The 21,070-nt window shown below is 36.9% G+C and overlaps 2 protein-coding genes across 7 annotated transcripts in view; both read left to right on the top strand.

The window, feature by feature from the left end:
* Positions 1–213: 213 nt before the first annotated feature.
* Positions 214–18,506, top strand: fam135a (family with sequence similarity 135 member A). 2 transcript variants are annotated; one of them, XM_015401252.1, is made up of 21 exons: positions 214–479; positions 3,007–3,136; positions 5,174–5,253; positions 7,755–7,894; positions 7,976–8,046; positions 8,144–8,317; positions 8,416–8,542; positions 9,032–9,185; positions 10,152–10,229; positions 10,600–10,649; positions 11,090–11,248; positions 11,875–11,948; positions 12,047–12,201; positions 12,299–14,156; positions 14,261–14,421; positions 14,507–14,598; positions 14,851–14,948; positions 15,053–15,204; positions 15,306–15,416; positions 15,512–15,625; positions 17,449–18,506. In XM_015401252.1, exons 2-21 carry the CDS (start codon positions 3,060–3,062, stop codon positions 17,652–17,654), a joined length of 4,131 nt encoding a protein of 1,376 aa, XP_015256738.1. In that variant the 5' UTR covers positions 214–479; positions 3,007–3,059; the 3' UTR covers positions 17,655–18,506. The 2 variants fall into 2 exon arrangements, with proteins under 2 accessions (XP_015256738.1, XP_015256739.1); XM_015401253.1 differs by lacking the exon at positions 10,152–10,229.
* A 1,299-nt stretch (positions 18,507–19,805) lies between these two features.
* The window catches only part of LOC107102089 (FERM domain-containing protein 6-like), an 18,437-nt gene continuing 17,172 nt past the window's right edge, over positions 19,806–21,070 (top strand). For 4 of the 5 annotated variants that reach the window (XM_015401260.1, XM_015401258.1, XM_015401259.1 and 1 more), the window contains exon 1: positions 19,806–19,933. The gene's annotated coding sequence lies outside the window, so the exon portion shown is untranslated. Of the gene's footprint in view, positions 19,934–20,339; positions 20,464–21,070 lie in introns of those variants that run through there. The other variant, XM_015401257.1, reaches the window with a different exon arrangement.

Below are 21,070 nucleotides of genomic sequence, written 5' to 3'. Positions count from 1 at the left end.
TGATTTAAAAAGACAATATTGATATTACTTTATTATTAATTTATGTATATTATCTCATTTTCGGCTACCAACAAGCGAGGTGCCATGTAGCCAAGATTTTTCAAGAATATCTGAATTAATCTTATTTTTTTTGCAGCTGTTGTATCTTAATTTGTAGCCGTAATTTTGGGGAGTATTTGGGACGCCTGTGTGTCACGTGCGCAGTGGAGTGCGCGGCGAGAGCAGCAGCTGCGGTCAGCTCCTCAGATTGAGCTGTTAGCTGAATTTGCATAGCAAACACAGTGACGGCTACAGTACATGGCAGCTCTTCGTTTATTGCCAAATTAGCTGCCGCTGTCAAGTCAATTCGGCAGATAGAGGAGTAAAGTCGTTCGAAGGGAAGTGTTTTCTGTCTGTAACAAATAGTTAGAGGAGGCCAGCTTTACTGAAATCGGAGCTAACGTTGGTAAACGAGCTAATGTTAGCTAGCCAACGGAATGGTAAGTAGCGTTAGCTTGTCTGTGTGGGTGATGTTTCCCTGTTACGACTGCTCGATCAGTGGCTAACCAAACTAGCAGACAGGCTGTTAAATATCTACTTTTTTGGTTGTATTTCTTGTTTATTTCATACTTGTTTTGTTGAACAGCAGTTTCGTTTAACCTTTTTGTCATTTATCCGTAAAAGTGAAACCAGACCGGTGCAGAGATTCTGCTCAACGGCTTCGTTCCCTTATCACCCCCGACTCATTTTACTATTAAAATCAAACTTAGACATTTTTTCTATGTATTAATAAACTCTGTTTTATTCATCATCAAGACTTCTGAAAAAAGAGGAACCGATTCGGCGGTTAATTAAGGCCTTTTGCTTAACTTGTTTACTATTATTTATTATGAGATTTTTATTTACTATGCCCTTGAACTTACATATTTCTGTTCAATTGAAAACTAATTAAACGTGAAGTTTATGCTTAAACCTTAAGAGGATTAAAAGCTGCTGCGGAAATGTCTTGAAATGTTTTGCATTTATTTGAATAGCTGTTTCCAAAGATAGTTGTTCAGTTTCCTTTGTGGGGTTTGATCGGTTGCCCTTTTAAACCAGGGAAACTTCATTTGCCTTCATGTTTCTGCATCAGTAAGTCATGCTATAACTCGCTGACCAGAGCACTGAACATGAGATATTTCTATGAAGTCTATTTTGAGCTTTTATAAACCTTTGATCCTCTCTTGATCACCCAAATATTGCATTCTTAAATGTTTTTCATTGTTAAAACGAATAGGCGCACTGTCACTTTTCTTTTTGCCATTCTGTTATTAAATATTTAGATATGGATAAACTTTTAATCCATATGCATACGTTTAATTCAAATATAGATATGGATTTTCTTTTGATGCAGATGGGTTAATTGTTAGCTGCCTATCAACCATATTATTCAGCAGTTAACTCTGGGATTTTTATTCAAGTATTTTAATGTTGTCATTTATACTTGTACATTATTTGTTGGAAACAGCTAGGGTTGTCACGATACTAAACTTTTCAACTTGATACCGATACTAAGGAAAATACGATACCACAAGGATAAAAACAAAGACTCCAAAATTCTACAGAAATATTTTCATTAATAAATAAAATACAATAAATAAATACAATAAACAATAAGAACAATATTTTGAGGTTGTTTGCTGTGCACAATATTAAGCAAGCTTGATAAAAAACTTTTATAAAATTAAAATTAAGTGTTCCTTCCTTGGCTATGCTTTGCACACACAACAATGACACTAGCCAAACTGGTTAAGAAACAAAGCACTGTAGCACTGTATCGATACTTTTAAAAACAAGTATTGTATCCGGATACAACATTTTGGTATCAATACTTTTTTGAGTCTCGATACTTTTGACAACCCTAGAAACAGCTTAATAAACCACATGTTACTTTGCTGAAGTGCTGTTAAGATCCCATTTTTAGGTCCTAAATCTATAATCTAAATAGTTATTTCATTGACATTTGTTGTTGTTATTTTCTGAGTATATTTATTCCTATATATTCCTATATTTATTCCTGGTGAGAATAACTGCCTTGAGTGGCCTGTGGTTTGGTTCAGTCAAGTGCAATTAGACTAGCCATTTACAAATTTCAATATTTTTATCAAGTGCAAAACAAACATTTTTGTTGTATAACTCCCAGCCTCCCAGAAGTGTACAAGAAAAGTGAAGAGTATTTCTTCCTCACTATTATGTTTTAGGACTTAGAACATAGACTATTGTAAAGCCGAATTATTATTGCTGTGGCATAAAATTTCACTATATTAAAACATGTCCAATATAAACAAATATTAAAAAAAAAAAAAAAAAACACACACACATTAACATCAGTTTTAATGTGCAGGCATAGTAAAATATGTGATATGAGCTGAAATGTCATTTAAAAGATACACTTGTTTAAATGTAAATTTAAACAAGTGTAAATCTATTAATAAATACACTTTTAACACAGAAATTGAAGTTTTCTGTACATTTATAAGAGAGGGACATAGGGTATTTTTGTCTTTAAAAAGTATAATGGTTAAATGCAAATTAAATTTTATAAATATAAGCACTTTTCTCTATTATAGGTTTCTACAGACTTCCATAAAACTCTACTCTACTCTCTGTACTTTGCTCATTTCCTTGTCTTTAAATTGCAATTGTTGCATAATTTAAAGGGGGTTTCTTCCAGGAAAAGATGGGTCTCATTACTTGCTACTGTAATATAAAAATCTTTACTAAGGGTCAGATGTTCTTTAATGATTACATTGGCAAGGCCATTTCTTGGCTGATATGTAGCAGAACATTTTATTAGTTAATTAGTCATCATAAAGAAACAGAGTTTTTTCGGTGACAGCTGTATCCAATAACATCTCTGACTATCGGTTTGGTCTGAATAAATTCCAAATTCCAGTGTTTCTTCTGGTCTTACTGTTTCTGCAAAGTTTCCTGCAATATTTTTTTTTATTTTTAGAGTTAATGGGTTTTAATGTATTTTCCGTGCAGGCATACAGATGTTTCCCAGATGATGTAAGGCACCTCTGCCTGTATTGACCAAGATGACTGAAGTCCAGGCCACAGTGGAGTTCTCTGTGGAGCTCCACAAGTTCTACAATGTGGATCTGTTCCAAAGAGGGTGAGTCTCCAGGATTCTTATTCCTGCATATTTTTTATTATAAACATATGCATTGCTTGTATTAATTGATGCTCTACCCATAAAATGCATTTCCCAAGCGCTTGAATGTTTAATGTAGTTATGCTAAAATGGTACCATAGAACAGAGTTTTGCCTTGAGGAAACTCTTCTACTCTGTTTTGACTTTGTGGAGTAAGAAACCATGTGTAAATAAGTCCTACATGTTGCTAAATAAGGCTGCTATACTTTTATTTCATGAGCTGAAAACAAAGTTCTCCTTTGGTGATTATTTTCAGTTGTAAAAAGCTGAGCAGTTATGGTATGGAAATGGAGGGTTGCTCCCTTGTTAAGGTACCATGGTTTATTTTTATTGGCAATTTTAAAGATTCATTGTTGTTTTTTTTTTGTTTTTTTGTTTCTAATTAATACAGCAATTAGATTATACTTGCATTTTTATTTGAAAATTTGTTATAAATTCTACAAAAAATTTGGAGTTTTTTTGAAGTTGAATCTCATGCTTTGCAACCATAATACGGAACGTTTAGTTCATAAGTTTGAAGTATTTAAAAAAGTTCTTATATTCAGTTTCTCTGTGGCGACATTGGTCGATGCAATAAGCTGATTTAATAGTTTTTCCTCTGTTTAAGTTGGATTGATTGATGGTTTGCTAGATCACAACCACAGATTAGTGTTTTTTTGTTTGTTTTTTTACCCCACAACTAAAAGGTCCCTGTGACCAAAAGTGTTTCGGACTGATTTAGGCAGGTATTTTATGACAGTTGTGCTTTCTTTTTCTTTTTGTAGATCCTCTCAGAACATATAGTTGATGCTGTTGATTTAGGATACTTGATATTTACAGCTTAATTACTCTGATGTATATCTTAGCTGATTTATTTATTTTTTTTTATTGTCTGCCCTTTTCCAAAATACCTTATTGAATTATAACCCAAATATTTAGATATACATTTCTTGATTAGAATAAAATAGCTTAAAAAAATAGCCATTAGATCAAAAGGAATGTTTTTTCTCTTTTTTTAATCAGTTATTCAAATATAGTTATTGGACACAATCACACAAGACTGAAAGTCAAAACAAAAGATCTGTACAAAAAAAGGAAATGCATAATTGTTTTATAACATTAAGTAAGATCTAATTTTGATAAGATAAAAAAGGAGGGCATGAACAAAGACAAAATAGTTATTCATAGCAAAAGCCTTGTCCATTTTTAGGGTAATCATCATTACTTCCAATATTATAATGGAATTAAAAAGTATTATGTTACTTTTTGTTTATGTTAATCTGATAGATGCTACTTTTTAACTGATGCTTCAGTGAGACCATTTCTGTTGCATTGCAGTTCTATGTATGTAGAGCACAGACACAGCATTAATTATTGCGTAACTAATTTGCAGTTGCCACATTTGTGGACCGGATATGACTCAGATTGCTTGCTCTCTGGCAATCACAGTCTATTCTTTTTAAATATTTTTGTTAACAGCACATTAAATAAATTCTCCTTGTGCATTTAATGAGCATGTGTGAAGAGGATAAATATCAATATATCATTTAGTTTAAAAAAAGGCCCACTCCGTTGTTTGTTGCCTTTAATGCTGCATGGAGCTGTGGCAAGTAAACGAGACAGCAATGTGGCATTTAAAAAAGTTCAGTTTCTTATACTTTATAGAAACATAGACGAGCAGAGTGCCTAGCACTGTCCAAACCCCCCCTTTTATTTAGCCAGAAATATCTTTTTGCAGCAATGATCTATGGTTATCTCTGTGTGCTCAACTAAAACTCCTTCCAGCCGCTTGTGACTCATCAGTGCTTTAAGAGTTTAGGTTTACTACATGAGTGACTGCAAAAGAAGTGCTCATTATTCATTTATGACAAGCGTAATGTCCTTTTACTGGCCACTTGTATCTAATCAGTGCATTTTCTTCTCTATTTGCTCATCTTTTATAATGTTCTAGATGAAGCCAGTGTTGCACTTTTTCTTTTCCATTTGTGGTAATTTTAAAATATTTAAACCATTTTGCAGGTTCTACCAGATGCGTGGCAGTCTGAAGGTGCCTCCTCGTGTTCCACACAAAGTTGAAACCAGTCTCCTTCATCCAGGAGGTAAAGACAGATGTGCAGATACTGGATATTATTTTGCTCCTTGTATTTCCCAAATATTTTAGCACAATTTGGTTTTCATACTATTGTAGTTTTCTGTTAGAAATAATTTTGTCTTAAGATACCGTCAGCAGAAACAAGCTGTAAATGACGTTCTGCTTCCCCTTTTATTTGTCAGGAAGTATCTATATGTTCTTAGGACTTGGATGGGATTTTAATGTCGGGTAATGACTTAAATTGTATAATTTTCATGACATCTGAGTTTTTTATGCTTCCTTAGTTTTCAGGGAAAGTTTTTGTGCTTCAGACTAAACATAGATTTCTAATATTAAATTTTTTCTAATATTCTATGGCTTGCTCGTTTTATGGCAACTGATCCAATTCAAACTATGACTCATTTAAAAGCATTATAAGTCATTACATTTTTATTTTCCCTGCATCTTTAGGCTGGTTCACATGGCAGGCTTTAAAGTTTTCAGAAAAAGCATCAAAACACTGCACATAATGATAGATAAAAAAAAAAAAGACAAATTTGCTGGTGCTGTGTGTGGTGCTGGGCCAGAGGACCAGAAGAGCACAGCACACAGATTTCACTCAGGATTCATTTAAAAAATAAAAAGGGCAAAGAGTTTCAAGTGGGTCAGTGGGAGCTTTGCACATCTGTGACTCATTTTCAACAGAAAGGAATCACTCTTCTCTCACTGACTGAGATGTCCATGCAATGCAGGAGGGAGGGGCTAGTCACTCACTGCTCGCTGAAGAAAATAAAATCAGTGCCATCATGTTTTGTCACAAAAGTGTCCAACTAACAGAAAAAGTCACTAAATTTGTCACTAGTCTCTTTTTTTTTTTAAAGAAAAGGTTGTTAGAGGTAGGTGTCTAAGAGGTCACTAAGTAAAGCAACAAAATAAATATGTTTTTTTGGAGTGGTCCAAATACATTCTCCTGGCTTTTCATGTGAACCTAGTTGAGTTCACTTTATATGCATCCATACACATTTTTATTTTGTTATATGGAAAAGGAGAGATCATGGCCTGGATGCAGCATCTCTCAAATCAGCATCTCTGATTTGTTGACCTGTGGCCAATAGGGATGGAACGGTTTTTGAAAACCGTCCGAACCGTTCGGTTCGACTGTTTCGGTTCGCGTGTGTTGCGTTTGGTTCATGCGCTGCACCTTTTTCTCATAGGGGAAGCGTTTACACTCCAAAGCAGAAGGTGACGGTACTGCGACCAAAGCAAACCACCAGTAGTAAACAAGAAGAAGAAGAAGCGAAGCAGCGTAGCCGGGTGTAGCAGAAAAAAAAATCAGTTGTGGAGAATTGTGTGGGTATGGCGAGTTGGAAGATGCGCCAGCAGCACTTTATAGGTCTGCTGTATGGGACCACTTTGAATTTAGAGTGACCTACGATGACGGCGGAAAGAAAGTTGTGGATAAAAGTGCAACAGTGCGCAAGCATTGTGCAACACGTTTTGTTTATGCTAACAGCAACATGACCAACATGTCATGCTAACCCCGAAATCCCACATACTCCGTCAGCGCTCCGCCCCGCTACGCACCAGACCACCTGCACAAAGCAAAGCCTACAGCCTCCGCTGTGGCTCTGAAGTCCTTGGAGATCGTAGAGGGCATGCGCGAGATGATTAAATTCAAAGCAGCAAAACTGAGCAGCAAAATGTGGAAATGATCCAGGGTTTCTGCGGATCATTAAAAATAATTACAATTCATGAATTTTTTTAGATTTTTTTCATTAATTTCATAAATTTTTATTTTTTCAAAAATTATTATTTTATTTTTTTTTCGGTGTAACAATAAACATACACCGAACCAAAAACCGTGACCACGAAACCGTGAACCGAACCGAACCGTGGATTTTGTGAACTGTTCCACCCCTAGTGGCCAAAGTTCATAATTTGAAACTTGCTTGACTCGGAGGACACCAAACACTGCAGGATATTAAGCCGAGACAAGCCAACATGTTAGATTTCCATGATTTCTGAAGAACGCCCCATATTAAGAGTTTTTGGAAGGGGAAGATCATGTAGAAATCAACACTATTGTCTTGGCGTGTGAACCGGCCTTTACTCTTTTAGGACTAGTTGATAAAGCTGTTGACTGCACATTTACTCAGTGATATACATCATCTTTGATTACCTGGATACAAGTGATTAAAAAAAACCATTAGCTTATTGCTGCATGTAACCACTTTAAAGTACCATAGTATGAACGGCAGGTCAGGGTACGGAAAAATTGACAATTTTTTCGGAGCTAGATAGATTAATAATACATGGAGCTTTATTGTTGTCATAAGTTTAAATACAGTTATAATAGAAATCTTTTATTTTTTTTATTTAGATGAGCTTTTTGTTCTCCATGGTGGAGTAAATGTATACAAAACTAATCTGCCATCAATAAAGAAATATTTTAATGGTCAATTTTAGGTTGACTTCTTTATTTAGCTGTATATTTTATTAACATGGAGTCATATTGGTTTCCTTTTCTAGGCTCAGATCTGGCGTTTCCTGCTTCAGTCCAGGATGACGTCATCAGCAGCAAAACTTTCCAAATCTTGTATAAGAATGAGGAGGTTGTTGTCAATGATGTTCTCCTCTTCAAAGTGATGATGCTTCTGGATGAAAAGAAGGTCTTCTTGAAAAGAATAGTTGTTTTGTTTTATTGCAAGTACATTCCTTGTGGTTCTGATTGGTTTTCTTTTTGTCAGCAGGTAGAAGAGTCGCTAAACGAAATGGATTTTCAGCTCTTCCTGGATTTATATTTCACAGATGGCGATTATACGTAGGTGTACAACAGTGCTGTATAAATAATATAACTGCATCTCTGCTCCAAGAAAAATCACAGCTAAAGTCTTGTATCTGTATTTGTATCCCTTCAGACCAGAAGACCCAACTTGTCTGCAGAATATAAGCGGCCGCATACTTCATTTGCACTTTAGCCTCCAGCGGGGCATCCACCAACACATTAACGTCATGTTTGACTACTTCCATCTGTCTGTCATCTCTGTGGCCATCCACGCCTCCCTCGTGGCACTACATCAACCCCTAATAAGGTCTGATGAGTAGAGAGAATATTGCATGAATATTATTTGTCAGTAGTTACCATCTTAATCACTGCTTTGCTTTTGTTGGGGGTCATATTCTCTTGTAGTTTCCCTCGACCTGTGAAAACCACATGGCTGAACCGAAACGCTCCAGCACAGAGTAAAGATTCAATCATTCCACCTTTGGAGAATGTTGTGTTTGGTAGCAGCTATGTGAAGCAGACATCACCAGATGTAAGTTTGGTCGTTTTTAGTCAAGATAAAATGTTGTTGTAGCTGCAACTAACCTCTTACCGTACTTTAAACTCTCATGCTTTAGTCAGTAAAATAAGACGGATGAATAAAATGTGTTTGGACTCCATTGCCTTGTGGCCTCTTATATATGACAGAGAAAGGATTTTGTTAGATGTTCATTAAAATAATACTGCCTAACAAATTAGATTGTTTTATATTCACGTGTTTGTTACCTTGTGGCTACTTCCAAGGAATATTCTACATTATGAGGACCTCTAGGTACTTTTTAAGACCAATGAGTGGTTCCCACACAGGAAATAACAATCATTGATCACATTTTATTTCCTATTTTACGCTAGTTGACATTGAAGCCATTGTTTTTTGCTTCAGAAAATCTATTAATTCTTATCCCAACAACACAGAGACGCAACCCCTGCTGTGTTTTGCAAAAACCTAGTTTAAGATGTTTTGTTTTTTGTTATCCACCAGGGGAGAACATTCCTGGTGTCGGACAGCTGTCTCCAGCATGCGTTTAGCATGCATCATAACCTCTGCTCCATTCTCCTGGTGGCTTACCGGGGCCTCTTTGATTATTTTACCTCTATAACCAAGGACCTACCCTCCTCCCATCGTATGGAACTAGGTATAGTACGCTACACTCGATTCATTCATCAACTGGGATGAAACAGTAACACCGTTGTCATGGCTTTACATTTGCATGTCTTTTTAATTTTTTAAGTAATGTCAAGGTTAACTTCTTTCATTTACCTTGGAAGTTTGGTTTCATCTGGGAACCATGATATTCCCAATGCAAATGAACTTTAGAAATCAGTGGGATTCACAGGTTGTCTGCTTTAGTTATCCAATGAGCTGACAGCAATATACACTGATAATTATACATTATCCTGGAGTTTGTGCACTTAAGCACCATAGCCACAATAACAATTTGGCTATATTGCATTTCCAGCTGGTTATATATAAACAAGGAGAGATGCAAATGAGCATATCAATGGGAGTACAAATGTTGTAGCCTGGCCAGCCAGACTAAGTTATGCTGCGTACATGGCATATTAGTTTGGAAGGAAGGGGATAGAGCCTGATTTCAAAGGCAGGGCTAACAGTCAGCAGAAACCATTTAGAACCAACCAGATAACGGTGAATATAATGCAAAAACATAAAAAAAAAAAAAAAACTTTTAAGCTTGTGGGACTTAATAAAGGGCATTGATGAGACAAGAGAAGATTAATGTTTAGGAGCCTCTGGCCTTCTAAGTTTGATCCCTGACATCAGTGCTGGATCACATTTAAAATTCAACTTATATAAAAATAAAAACATCATTCTGTTTTTTTATTCAGTTTTTGATTATTTTTTCACTCATATGTTTTTGAATCCCATTGAATGTCCTCTGATTCTACCCTATTAAACCCTTTAAAACACACATTTTGGGTAACTAATTAAGCTTACAAAACACCTGCAGTCCATAGACGAGTTAACAATCCAAACCAAAGCCCAACTAACCATGTAACTGCCGAAGCTAATCAAAATGAGTGGAAAAGCTACTAATCTGAGAATTGAAGGTTAAACATGCCTATATGTGCAATCTTACTAGCCAAGCCCAGCATGCAGGCCCTATATGAGCGAGTACTCAGAAGACCATATCCCCGAGGGCAAAGGCACGTCTACATAGGTATGTCCTGACCCTTTCAGCTCCTCCAATCAGCCTGCCTTTCTCTTCCTACTTCTCTTCACTCCATTTTCCTCCATCAGGAAAACTGCACTTTTTTGATCCACTTTTCAGAGAAAAAAAAATTCCTCAGCTGCTTTCTTCTTTACTTCTACTGCTGACTTCTTATCTGTAGAGGCCAAGGGCAAAAAGTTTGAGATGTTCCTCTACTATAAAACTTCTTGGCCTTGTCTGGTCATGTTTCCTAGAGAAATGCCTTCCAACATCTGTTCTAGCTAGCACAGCTTTCCTTTTCAGAGTTCACATTCTTTTTGTCAGTTTCTGTGTGGTTTAATTAATTTTTTTTTTCTCTCCTACTCCTCCGCCTCCTCAGAACAACTTGACTTGGAGGCCCGTCTAGCTGAGCTATGTGAACAAGTAAAGGTCAGACTCCTTATGTACTTTTTCTTGTTGTTGGATTGTTGTCCTTTGATGTTAATCTGTTGGACAATTAAGTGTTTAGCTCTTTAAAGTGCTGTCAAATCCTTAATGAAATGATGCTAAAATGCAAAGTAAAGTGTAACTTTTTAAGTTGGTGAGAAGCTTTATTAAACTTAGATACCAATTTAAATGCATGTGTGTTTTTAAATGTTTTTTTTTACACTTGGAATTGTTAAAATTCGCTGGTAAGATTGATGAATGATTTTTTTTTTATGAACTTAGTTTGAAAACTCTTTAAACCATTTGCAGCAAACTAAGTCAATAAGGGCGAGACGAAAGTTTTCTCACCCTGAGGCATATTTGTTTAATTTGCTTCCTTATCCTGTTAAGGAAAACGCCTTCAACTTTCTGTCGTTGGTTGACTTGTTCCCTTCTACTTTTAGGTTAAGGCGGAGTCACCTGACGAGCTTGCAGAACTTGTTAATATGAACCTGGCACAGCTCTGCTCTCTGCTCATGGCTCTCTGGGGACAGTTCCTTGAAGTTGTGTCCCTGCAGGAGCATGTAGCAGCCCTACTAGCCATGGAGCACCACACACTAAGAGTGAGTCTGATGCATCACTTTTGCATGAATGTAAACATCTGGGGAAAATGAACCATTCTAAACAATGCTGTCCATTCTGCAAAAAATACTTTCTTAAAAATATAAGTAAACATTAGACCCATGTCTCATGATCTAATGTCCCAAGTCAGATTTATTTATATGAACTAGCCTATTATACTTGGAGGCAAACTTAGAATATGTAAATTAGATTTGAAATTTGGTATCAACAGCCAGCCACAATGTAAAGCCATGACTTTTTTTGACCATCCTAAACACAAGGTGCACTTATTCTACTGCTCCTGTCGCCTGATATACTTTGGCACCCTGAGCAGAGAACCATACCAAACACCACTAGTTAGAACTAATTTATAGGGACAATTTCTGTTTCTATACTGTAATTAATTTTTTATTTTTTTTTTTGTTTTTTTTTTTTATTCAAGAAACGCATAACCTCAGAAAATGACAAGCTTTGAAATTAAGAATGAACACCTTAAGTACAAATTGATTGTAAAACATCACATTTATTTAATACTTGAAAAGTCAAACATTTAGGGTTTTTTTAATGAATAAAAATGTTATCAATATTACTACATACTTAGCCTGTTTTTTATGTTGTTTTTTTACAGGTAAGAAGGTTTGCTGAGGCTTTCTTTTGTCTTGAACATCCAAGGCAATCTGCACTGGCATATCAGGAACTACAGTAAGTTTTACTGTGAAGTATCTTCTGATTGTTTCTTTGATAAAAGGTCAGCAACTCCTTTTTCATTTAACTCCTTACTCTTCTGTCTTTTCCATCAGTGCCCACAGCCATCAACAGATGACTAATGCCATCAAAAGCTCCAGCTACTTCTTGTGTTTGCCTCCTCTAACAGTAGAATGTGCAGACCTTGACGGGGATGTTAACTCTTTGCCAATCATCTTTGAGGATAGATACCTTGAATCCATCACGGAGGGTCAGTACTGTTGTTACTTTGATTTTCACATCAAAGATTGGCTTTCATTCCTGCATTTTTTCATGTCTGTGTTTAATTTAACGTTTTTCCTCCTAAGATCGTGATGGACCCTGGCTGGGCATGCACAACACAAAAACTGCCTCAGCCTCCAGTAAAACCGACAAGTCTGGTGCAAAGGACTGCAGCGCCTCAGCCAGCTCAATACCAGAGACACAGAGTTCTCTTCTGGAAAACACCTGGCCGGAAAACTTTGATCCAGCACCTAAGACTAAAGGAAAATCAGTAAAACTGAAGAAAAACTCAAAGACGGAGAACTCTAAGAAGTTGACTAGACAGGGTTCAAAGGATTCTGTGGTTTTAGTGGGTTATAAGAACCTGAAAGCCCCCCATAGCAATATTAGCACAAAGTACAAAGAAGAGGAGGTTTCTGTTAACCAAGAGGAGGAGCAAGATACTCTAAGGCTCGACTCAAGTAGCTTTTCACGGACTAATGCCAGTGCTGTTTTTGAGTCTAGTGGCGCATCAACAAATTCAGGAAACGGTGCTGATGAGCCCGTTGCAGGCTATGGAATAACTACTGCTGCTTGTAGTAAAGATCTTTTCAAAAACCTTTCTGCTTTGGACTCAAAGAGCAGTCCTCAGGCTGGTACTGGGGTTGCAATTACTAGTCAACACATTAATAAAGGTGTTTATGTAGACCACATTGGTCACAATCTTAAACAGGGGTCTTCTGGCTTGATTGAAAATGAGTCAAAACCAAGTAATGAGGACACCACGCAAGGAGATAAAGTAAACACTCTTCTGCCAAATCAAACTGGTAAAGGTCTTATTCCTACGATAACCCAGACAGGTCTTTGTGATTCCCAGCTTCCTGCAGTGAAATCTATTATTGAAAGGCAAGGTAAAGCTGCAGCACAACCAAGTAAGGCCTGTACGTTCTCAGTGCAGGTGAAGAGCGACAGTATCAGGTTCCAAGACGTAGGGGCCCCTAGTGCCTCATCTCGCCTATCAGACTCTGGCATTGAGAGTGAGCCCAGCTCCTTTGGACCTCAGGCAGGACATACAGAGCTGACTGTCCAAAGTCCTGCTCCACTACCTGCTCAGCAGAACACAGTGCAGAAGCCTAGCAGCACAGGAGACTTTCTCTATCCAGAAAATACAAGTGCTGTAAGTGGAGTCCAGTCCTCACTGACTTCCATTAACTCCCTGCCCTCAGATGATGAGGGGGAAGGACAGTCCAAGAGCTCCACTGGAGGCAGAAAGTCCAGCATTTTGGTGCAGGAGCAGAGTGTCGTGTTCTCTGGAGACATTGCTAAAAGAACCGATGGAACCTGCACCCCCAACACCACCGCTGGTAATTTTCCACCTAAAAAGATCCCACTTGACCAGGAATATGATTTTAAATCAGCAGAATGTTCAGAAATTGGAGCCGAGGAAGCGGGTGGATCAGGGACGTCAAAAGAATCCCACACAGCTTGCCCTTCCAGCAACTCTGCCACGAGTAGCACTGATCTGGTGAAGCGTGGGATGGTGGAGAATTACTTTGGCTCATGCTCCAGCACAGACGTGTCTGAGATCAGCCCTGTGGAAACATCAGCTATCACTCTTGGAATCCAGGCAGAAGCTCCCGTTGAGGAAGATGAGGATGAGACTGAACACGAGATGATTGAGAATGGTTATTATGAGGAAGGTGACGGCTATGATTTTGTGAACGGCGTTGCAGATGATGATCAAACTGCTGCTGAGGTCGGTGCTTCTCAAGAGAAACGCCTTCTGCTTGAGCAGCTTGGTACTGCTCACCTTCATGATACTAAGGAGACATCGAAAGCTCCTTTATGCTCCAACCCAGCCACCAGCACTGTTAGGTATAGTTTATGTAAATCCCCTTACTCCTCCACCTCGTTGTCGTCCAGTTTGCACTGGTATGAATGTGCACCCACGCCACAGATGAAAGCGTGAGTCAACTCTAAAATATTTTATAATTTTACACTTCATGACATTTTCAGTGTATATATTTTCTATGTTTTTCTTTAGTAATGTATTTCATTTCACTATACAGATTCATCAAGGCCAAAGAAGAAATGAAACAATTAAAGCTTCCTGGTTTCGTGTACAGCGAGGTCCCTGAATTGGCATCTACTATTCCCTACTTCAGCCTAGAGGAGGATGAAAGCTGTGAGGAAGGCATCCATCTCATTGTGTGCGTCCATGGTCTGGATGGTATGGGACCTTCCATTAGGTTCTTTGATGGTAAACTTGCTCATTTGGCAGCCATCTTTATGGATTCTGTTTTACCTGTATGCAGGTAACAGTGCAGACTTGAGGCTCGTGAAGACGTACCTGGAGCTTGGACTGCCTGGTGCTCGTATAGACTTCTTAATGTCTGAAAGGAATCAGGTATTTGCATCATTTTTACAGAGGCATGGATCAGCTTTTTATTGTCTCTGCTAATTGTCTTTATTTTAAAGATGGAAATAAACATTTGCTACAGATTTATGAGATTTAAGTTAAAGTTAAAGGCATGTTTTAGAGTCTCTATACTCCAGTTAACGATTAATTGATTACTAAATTAGTTGATGATTATTTCAATAATTGATTAATCCGATTGTTTCCTTACTACTATTAAACCGACACCCTTTCTGATTTCAGAATGACACGTTTGCTGACTTTGAGTCAATGACAGACCGCCTGTTGGACGAAATAGTCCAGTACATTCAGATTTACAACCTAACGGTGTCAAAGATAAGGTAAGCTGTTTTTTCAGGTTTTAGTTGTAAGAATAGTTTGTCAACATTTTCTGTTTCTCTTAATAAGTTGCTAATGACTTACCTTCCCTGTTATTTCTTTGCAGCTTTGTGGGCCATTCTTTAGGGAACCTGATAGTGCGTTCAGTGTTAACCAGGCCCAGGTTTAAATGTTACCTGAGCAAGCTGCACACATTTCTTTCCCTCTCAGGACCTCACCTGGGCACACTGTACAACAGCTCCGCTCTCGTCAATACAGGTAAACGGTAGCCACGCATTAATGGAAATTTAGACTTTCTGGTTTCACTTGAGGGATTTTTCACAGTGTATGCCTGATGTGTGGATGCTCCTCTGTCCTAGGCCTTTGGTTCATGCAGAAATGGAAAAAATCAGGATCACTTTTGCAGCTGACGTGTCGGGATCACTCTGACCCTCGCCAAACTTTTCTGTATAGACTCAGCAAAAAATCTGGTTAGCCTTGCTATTTATGTTCATATGTTTGGCTTTAATTTCCAAATACAGTATCAGACTCTGATCCTAACTTGTCAAATGATCTGGATTTTAAGGTCTGCAGTACTTTAGGAATGTGGTGCTGGTGGGGTCACTGCAGGATCGCTATGTTCCCTATCATTCAGCTCGAATAGAGATGTGCAAAACGGCATTAAAAGACAAGCAAACAGGTGAGTTAAACCAAGATCAAAGACACTATCAAGTTTTCCCTTCAAAGAGACTTCTATGTTTCCGTCATAAAATAAAAGTCAAACAAGACTAAAAAAAGCCGCTCCATTTCGTTATACTGATGATGGAAGGGAGTTATATCAAGAGAAAAAACTTTGCCTCTTCTCTTAATTAGAATATTGTGGTATAAATTTATTGCATAAAATAATTTTTTATTTTAATGGCTGAAAACTCATAAAAACCTTAGAACTGACTGAAAACTGTTTAGTCTGACCTAAATGTTGGTTTATAGCCGTGCTATCTCTTACACAGTCGATTGCATTTATTCTTTTCTAAAATCTCAGCTGTGTTTTTGGTATGTGGCAATTTTATTTAACGAACGAGAAGTGTTTTTGTTTTCTTCCCCACTTTTTATCAGGCTAGTCAGAAAAAACATCCCTGCAGATCTGGACACAAACTACAGTATTAAGACTTTAATCTGTAGGTTTTCACTAGTGATGTTATGAGTAGATGAGTCGAGGCTTCGAGATGTGTCGAGTAATGAAGTAGGCGTTTCCCTGAAGTTCGTGTTGAGGTGTGATTCATTTAGCGGAGGAGCCAAAATTGATGATTGACCGAAGCCTCGCTACCCTGACACAACATGACCGCTTTGGGAAGTTGTTCAGACCATGCAAGAACTTCAACAGGTGTTTAAACGGCCTCACTACTCAGTCAAGATGTGGGAGTTTGTAGGAGAGTTTCTGTCAGTTGGATAGAGTTTGATTCTATTCTAAGAATATATTGGTTGGAAAAACAACCAATGTAGTTGGTTAAAACTTTTTTTAGTTGGATTAAACAATGTAATGATCAAAATCTGAGCAAGCCGCTGGACACAGTTCTAACATTATTTTAAGTAGCATTGCTTTCTGGTGCGCAGTTTACCAGTGTTTGTGGCATCAGACTTCCACCCCTGAGGTTGTTGGTTTGAGACCCACCTTAGATTTTTAAAAGCTCCGATACAAACACTGCAAAATTGGATTGGTTGGTTTGACCAAAAAGTTGGTTGAACACGTAACTTCCAACCTGATTAAAACCAAAAATCGTGGAAAAACTATTTTGTTTGAATAAAAATGACTAACGCCTTTCATTTTGCTCATCATCGCCCAATTTGTACAAGCACTTTCACTGTTTACTTCAGATTATTTATATAAAATTGTAGAAAAACATTGTATCTTAAATGATTGTTCTCTTCTAAGACATTTTACACACACACAAAAAAAGATTTTAATATACACGCCAATCAGATTTTACTATTAACTGTAGTTCTGCTTTTCACCATTAGGTGGTGACATGTTCACATGAAGCCTCTTGAACTGTGGGGATCATTGAAGCAATTTTGCCAAATGGTTCAATGCCTCATGAGGCTTCATCTCACCATCACTAGTTTTCACTATAGAGTGCTAATTGCTAAACAAGCTATTTTAGAGATAGTTTACTTTCCTGTCTTTCTGTGTCAACCTGCCTTTTTCTTTCTTAATATATGCATATAAAGTTCACATAAACATAAATGTACACATTGTTCCTTAAATCCTTGTTTTATTCTTTTAAAGTTGATGTGTATATATATTTTACTTGATGTCTATCTCTTAGCTAATAAAGCTGATTCTGAACAATGGATAAAGGTGAATGAAAGATTACAATATATGGTGTTGCTCTTTCACAACTTTGACAACTTAATTTGTTCAATTCACATCCTTTTTGTGCTCAAAATATTTTTAATTTCTTTTTTTTTTTCCTCTTAGGGAAGTATCTAATATATATTCTGTTTCTGTCTTGTAAATACCAGGGCCTGTCTACGCTGAGATGATTGAAAACCTGCTGCTGCCAGTGCTCCAGAACAAAGATTGTAATTTGGTCAGGTATGATGTCATTCATGCTCTGCCCAACACGGCCAACTCTCTAATCGGCCGGGCTGCTCACATCGCCGTCTTAGACTCCGAGATCTTTCTGGAGAAGTTCTTCCTTGTTGCTGGACTGAAATACTTTCAGTAGAACTGCATCTGAAACAAAAACCTGGCTGAACAAAAGGAATGTGGTGCTGATACCTCACTGCAACTTTGATTTTATTTTTGCTTTTTCATGGTAGTGGAATTAAGATTCTCCGGTTAAAATACACTTAAGAATCATATGTTTTTTTTATGCTTATACTGGAATCAGTAGATGTGTGGAGTTTACCATTTTTATTTTTCTACCATAATTTGTTTTTACTTCTCTGTTTAAAGAATAATTTCTCCCATTAAGTTGTACTTTAATAGTATTTATGAGCTATGTATTTATTTTTAACTTTGAACTACTTTACAAAAAAATTAATTGAGAAATTTTAAATGCTGAACTGGAAGTGTAGCTGCTATTAAATAAAATGTTGGGTTTTGGGGTTGTTTTTTTTATTGTTTTTGTTTTGTGAGTTGTCCCAAGTTGATTCTGCACATACTGTACAAAACATTGCAAATGTTTTCACCGATTTTTAAGAAACATTGCATTTTTTGCACCTCAAGTATATTTTACAAGCTTTTTTTACTAAAAATGTCATTTGTAAACAAAAAAAGGAAGTTTTCTATCGACAATTTCCCCTCACTTTTAAAGGCATAGGCTGAAGTAGGATCGTTGCTCAGCTTTGGCTTTATTTTCCATACTTGATGCTGTGGAACAGTCTGCACATGTACCCAGCCTGGTGTTGGGAGATTAAAGCTGCCTTCATGATGGCTTTTCAGTATAAAAATTCTAAGCAGCAATCGTTCAGGAAAAAGCACAGATTGAAAGCATTTTGTTAATCATATCCTGAGCCGCTGTTTATATGTTTGTCTGTATATATATATTTCGCTGTAATCTATTAAAATGTATTCTGTAAAGTAGATCTTCTAACTTGTCTTTTTTTATATACATATATATTTTTAAAAGGTGCTTCAAACAGTTTGAATTATTGCAAAAATGTTTTTGAAATCATGTTGCAGTATCTTTCATTTTTATAAATCCATGTTTTAATGCTTTGCTTTAACTTAAAGGTATAGTGGAGGATGTTTTTCTTCTGGGTGGATCATCAAATTAAGTGGTCTTTCTAATTGTCAGTCATTCTGGTGATATGTTTACGTAAGGCCATGCTCATCCCCATTTTCACTTACCGGTGCCGAGTCTGACATAGTGGAAAAACTGCAAATCTTTTGGAAAATAAGCTCATAAGGGTGATGCAAGCGGCAACTTTTAGACAGAGAATGCCTAGGAGAAATGGGCTATGAAATATTAGAACATTAACAACTTAACTAACCTTAAACCTTGCCTAAACCTTTATCACTGATCTGTCTGATGGTTTGTGTCATAACCATGTATTCGTTTAGATTTACCAGATTATCTGTAATTTTATTTCCCTTTTGGATTTATAAAAGTATTTTTAATGGAATAAATTAAACATTTGAGCCTCCCTCAGAAATTAAATATTTGATATTAAGTTACTCTTTTAACTTCAGAGGGCTTTTGGTTCCCCAAGTTTCAGTTTCTGTTATAAAATTAAAGGCTTCTGCTACAAGCATTTTTACATCTCTTGTTACAAGAACGAAATATATGTTTATCCCTTCCTTGCATTAACACCCTCACAACTACTGTATTTACTATTTTTTAATTGTCAACAGACTTCGTGGAGCTTATATTTTGAAGCCTTATTGTTTGTGCAATGACGAAACTTTTCCTATAGGTGGCAGTATTGATAAACTCTTGACGATTGAGTCTATTTTACTATAGTTTTAGCAATTATAAAGTAGTGGATGGATAACTGTTCACACCGCATCACTTAAAATCACTTATATACTCATACATGAGAAATCACTCATATATAATTTCCATGGCTCAGTGGTTCTATTACTACTGTTGATCATGGTCCTCTAATTAGTATAGCTCACAATCCTAAACCAAGTGGGGAGTTTCAACATTTTCATACACAACTTTTTTTAAATACACATTGTATTGAATTGTGCACTTAATGTTCTGCATATGTTTTTTCTTTATCTATACAATGTAAAACAGAATTAAACTTAGATGCGGCGTAAAACAGTTCAACGAAAGCAACAAAAAATGTATCTTAAAGAATTATGAACACCCCCATAACCAGTCCAGGTGGTATCGCCCAAACGTTTGCGCTTCAGGCTGGTTAAACGGGCACAAATGCAAGGTGGGGTACCAAACAGCAGACAGCTCGTTTTGTCTTAATCATTACTTTGGTTCAAGTTTTTTTCCCCTTAAAAAATAGCTTTAAATGAGAAAAACTACGTTCGCCTCTAACAGTAAGTAATCACTGATTATCTTTTCAAAGAGCAGTGCTGCATACTTTTTATAAACAGTTTTCTCTGATTTGTGTTTAGTTGCTCCAACAGTTATATGATTAAATAACTTTCCGGGATGAAAGTAGCCTCATGTCGCCTTAAATTAAAACATGTTTTATTACTTTTTTAATGTAGTTGAGTAACTTTGTATGCCTGTCAGCTCAGATACCAAGGCGCTCCTCTTAGCTGGAAATCAGGCTCTCTATTGTTTTAAGGTGGGATGAATGTACATGGTGTTCCCCTATTTATGCAAATTCCTCCTTTACTTCTTTCTAATGGGGGGGATTCATGAGAGCAGACAGGTGATGTTGTTTTTGTCCTGGCCTGCATAGTGCTCAGAGGTCAGGATTATAACAGTCTTGGAGGGGAATTAAAGCATACAGATGGCAGCTCTCATGTGATGCAAGGTCTGACCCTTGTCAGCTTTCAGGGAGATGTTTGGACTTGTTTTATTGTGCCTCTGCACGGAGAGAGGGCAAACCTGAGCTTTGGTAAGGATTACATCTGTTCTCAGAGACCTTTTGCCTTAGTTTGCCTTGTTTTTTTTTAGAAATCTGCTACCAATGAGTTAAAAAATTCAACCTATGGAGTTCAGAAACTTCTCTACATTTGCATCCTAGAATCCTTATTTTTAACACTTGGTTCATTATATAAACTGCATTGATTTCACTTAATCAAAAGGTGTTATTCAGTCTATTTCTATGCTGGAGATGGATTATGTGTATGACTTTCTAGTGTAAATGTAGAGGTTTGTCTGTTTTAAGGTTAATGCTACTGGAATTTCAGGTTTTTTTTAAATGTCTGTTTGTGCTGACACCCAGTCACCAGCCTGGCCGTGTTTAAACTTGTTCATAAATGATATTCAGTTGGACCCTGTGAGCCAAGAAAACTTGCTTTGGTAGTTCACACAACTTGTTTTGCACACTGCTAACACCTCTTTTTAATGTTTCCTTTTTCCCCTCATAGCTTATCTTGTTTTGTATCTTTCCAGAAACTTAACTCAAGGTACTTAAGTGTCAAACAGACAAAAAAGATAATTATACCAAGGCTGAACTTTGGAAGCACTAGCTCTGTGGTTAATATTTATTTATATATATA

Source organism: Cyprinodon variegatus, unplaced genomic scaffold, assembly GCF_000732505.1.
Source record: "Cyprinodon variegatus isolate N-32 unplaced genomic scaffold, C_variegatus-1.0 Scaffold1199, whole genome shotgun sequence".
Classification (NCBI taxonomy): Eukaryota; Metazoa; Chordata; class Actinopteri; order Cyprinodontiformes; family Cyprinodontidae; genus Cyprinodon; species Cyprinodon variegatus.
This window is presented reverse-complemented; position numbering and strand designations above follow the sequence as displayed.

What these genes read in the sequence shown, in the direction of transcription:
- fam135a (XM_015401252.1), top strand. Translation starts at nt 3,060, where the DNA reads ATGACTGAAGTCCAGGCCACAGTGGAGTTCTCTGTGGAGCTCCACAAG. An exon ending in TGCTTCTGGATGAAAAGAAG is followed by an intron (nt 7,895 to 7,975) that starts GTCTTCTTGAAA and finishes TTTTGTCAGCAG; the next exon opens with GTAGAAGAGTCGCTAAACGA. An exon ending in CTCCGCTCTCGTCAATACAG is followed by an intron (nt 15,205 to 15,305) that starts GTAAACGGTAGC and finishes CCTCTGTCCTAG; the next exon opens with GCCTTTGGTTCATGCAGAAA.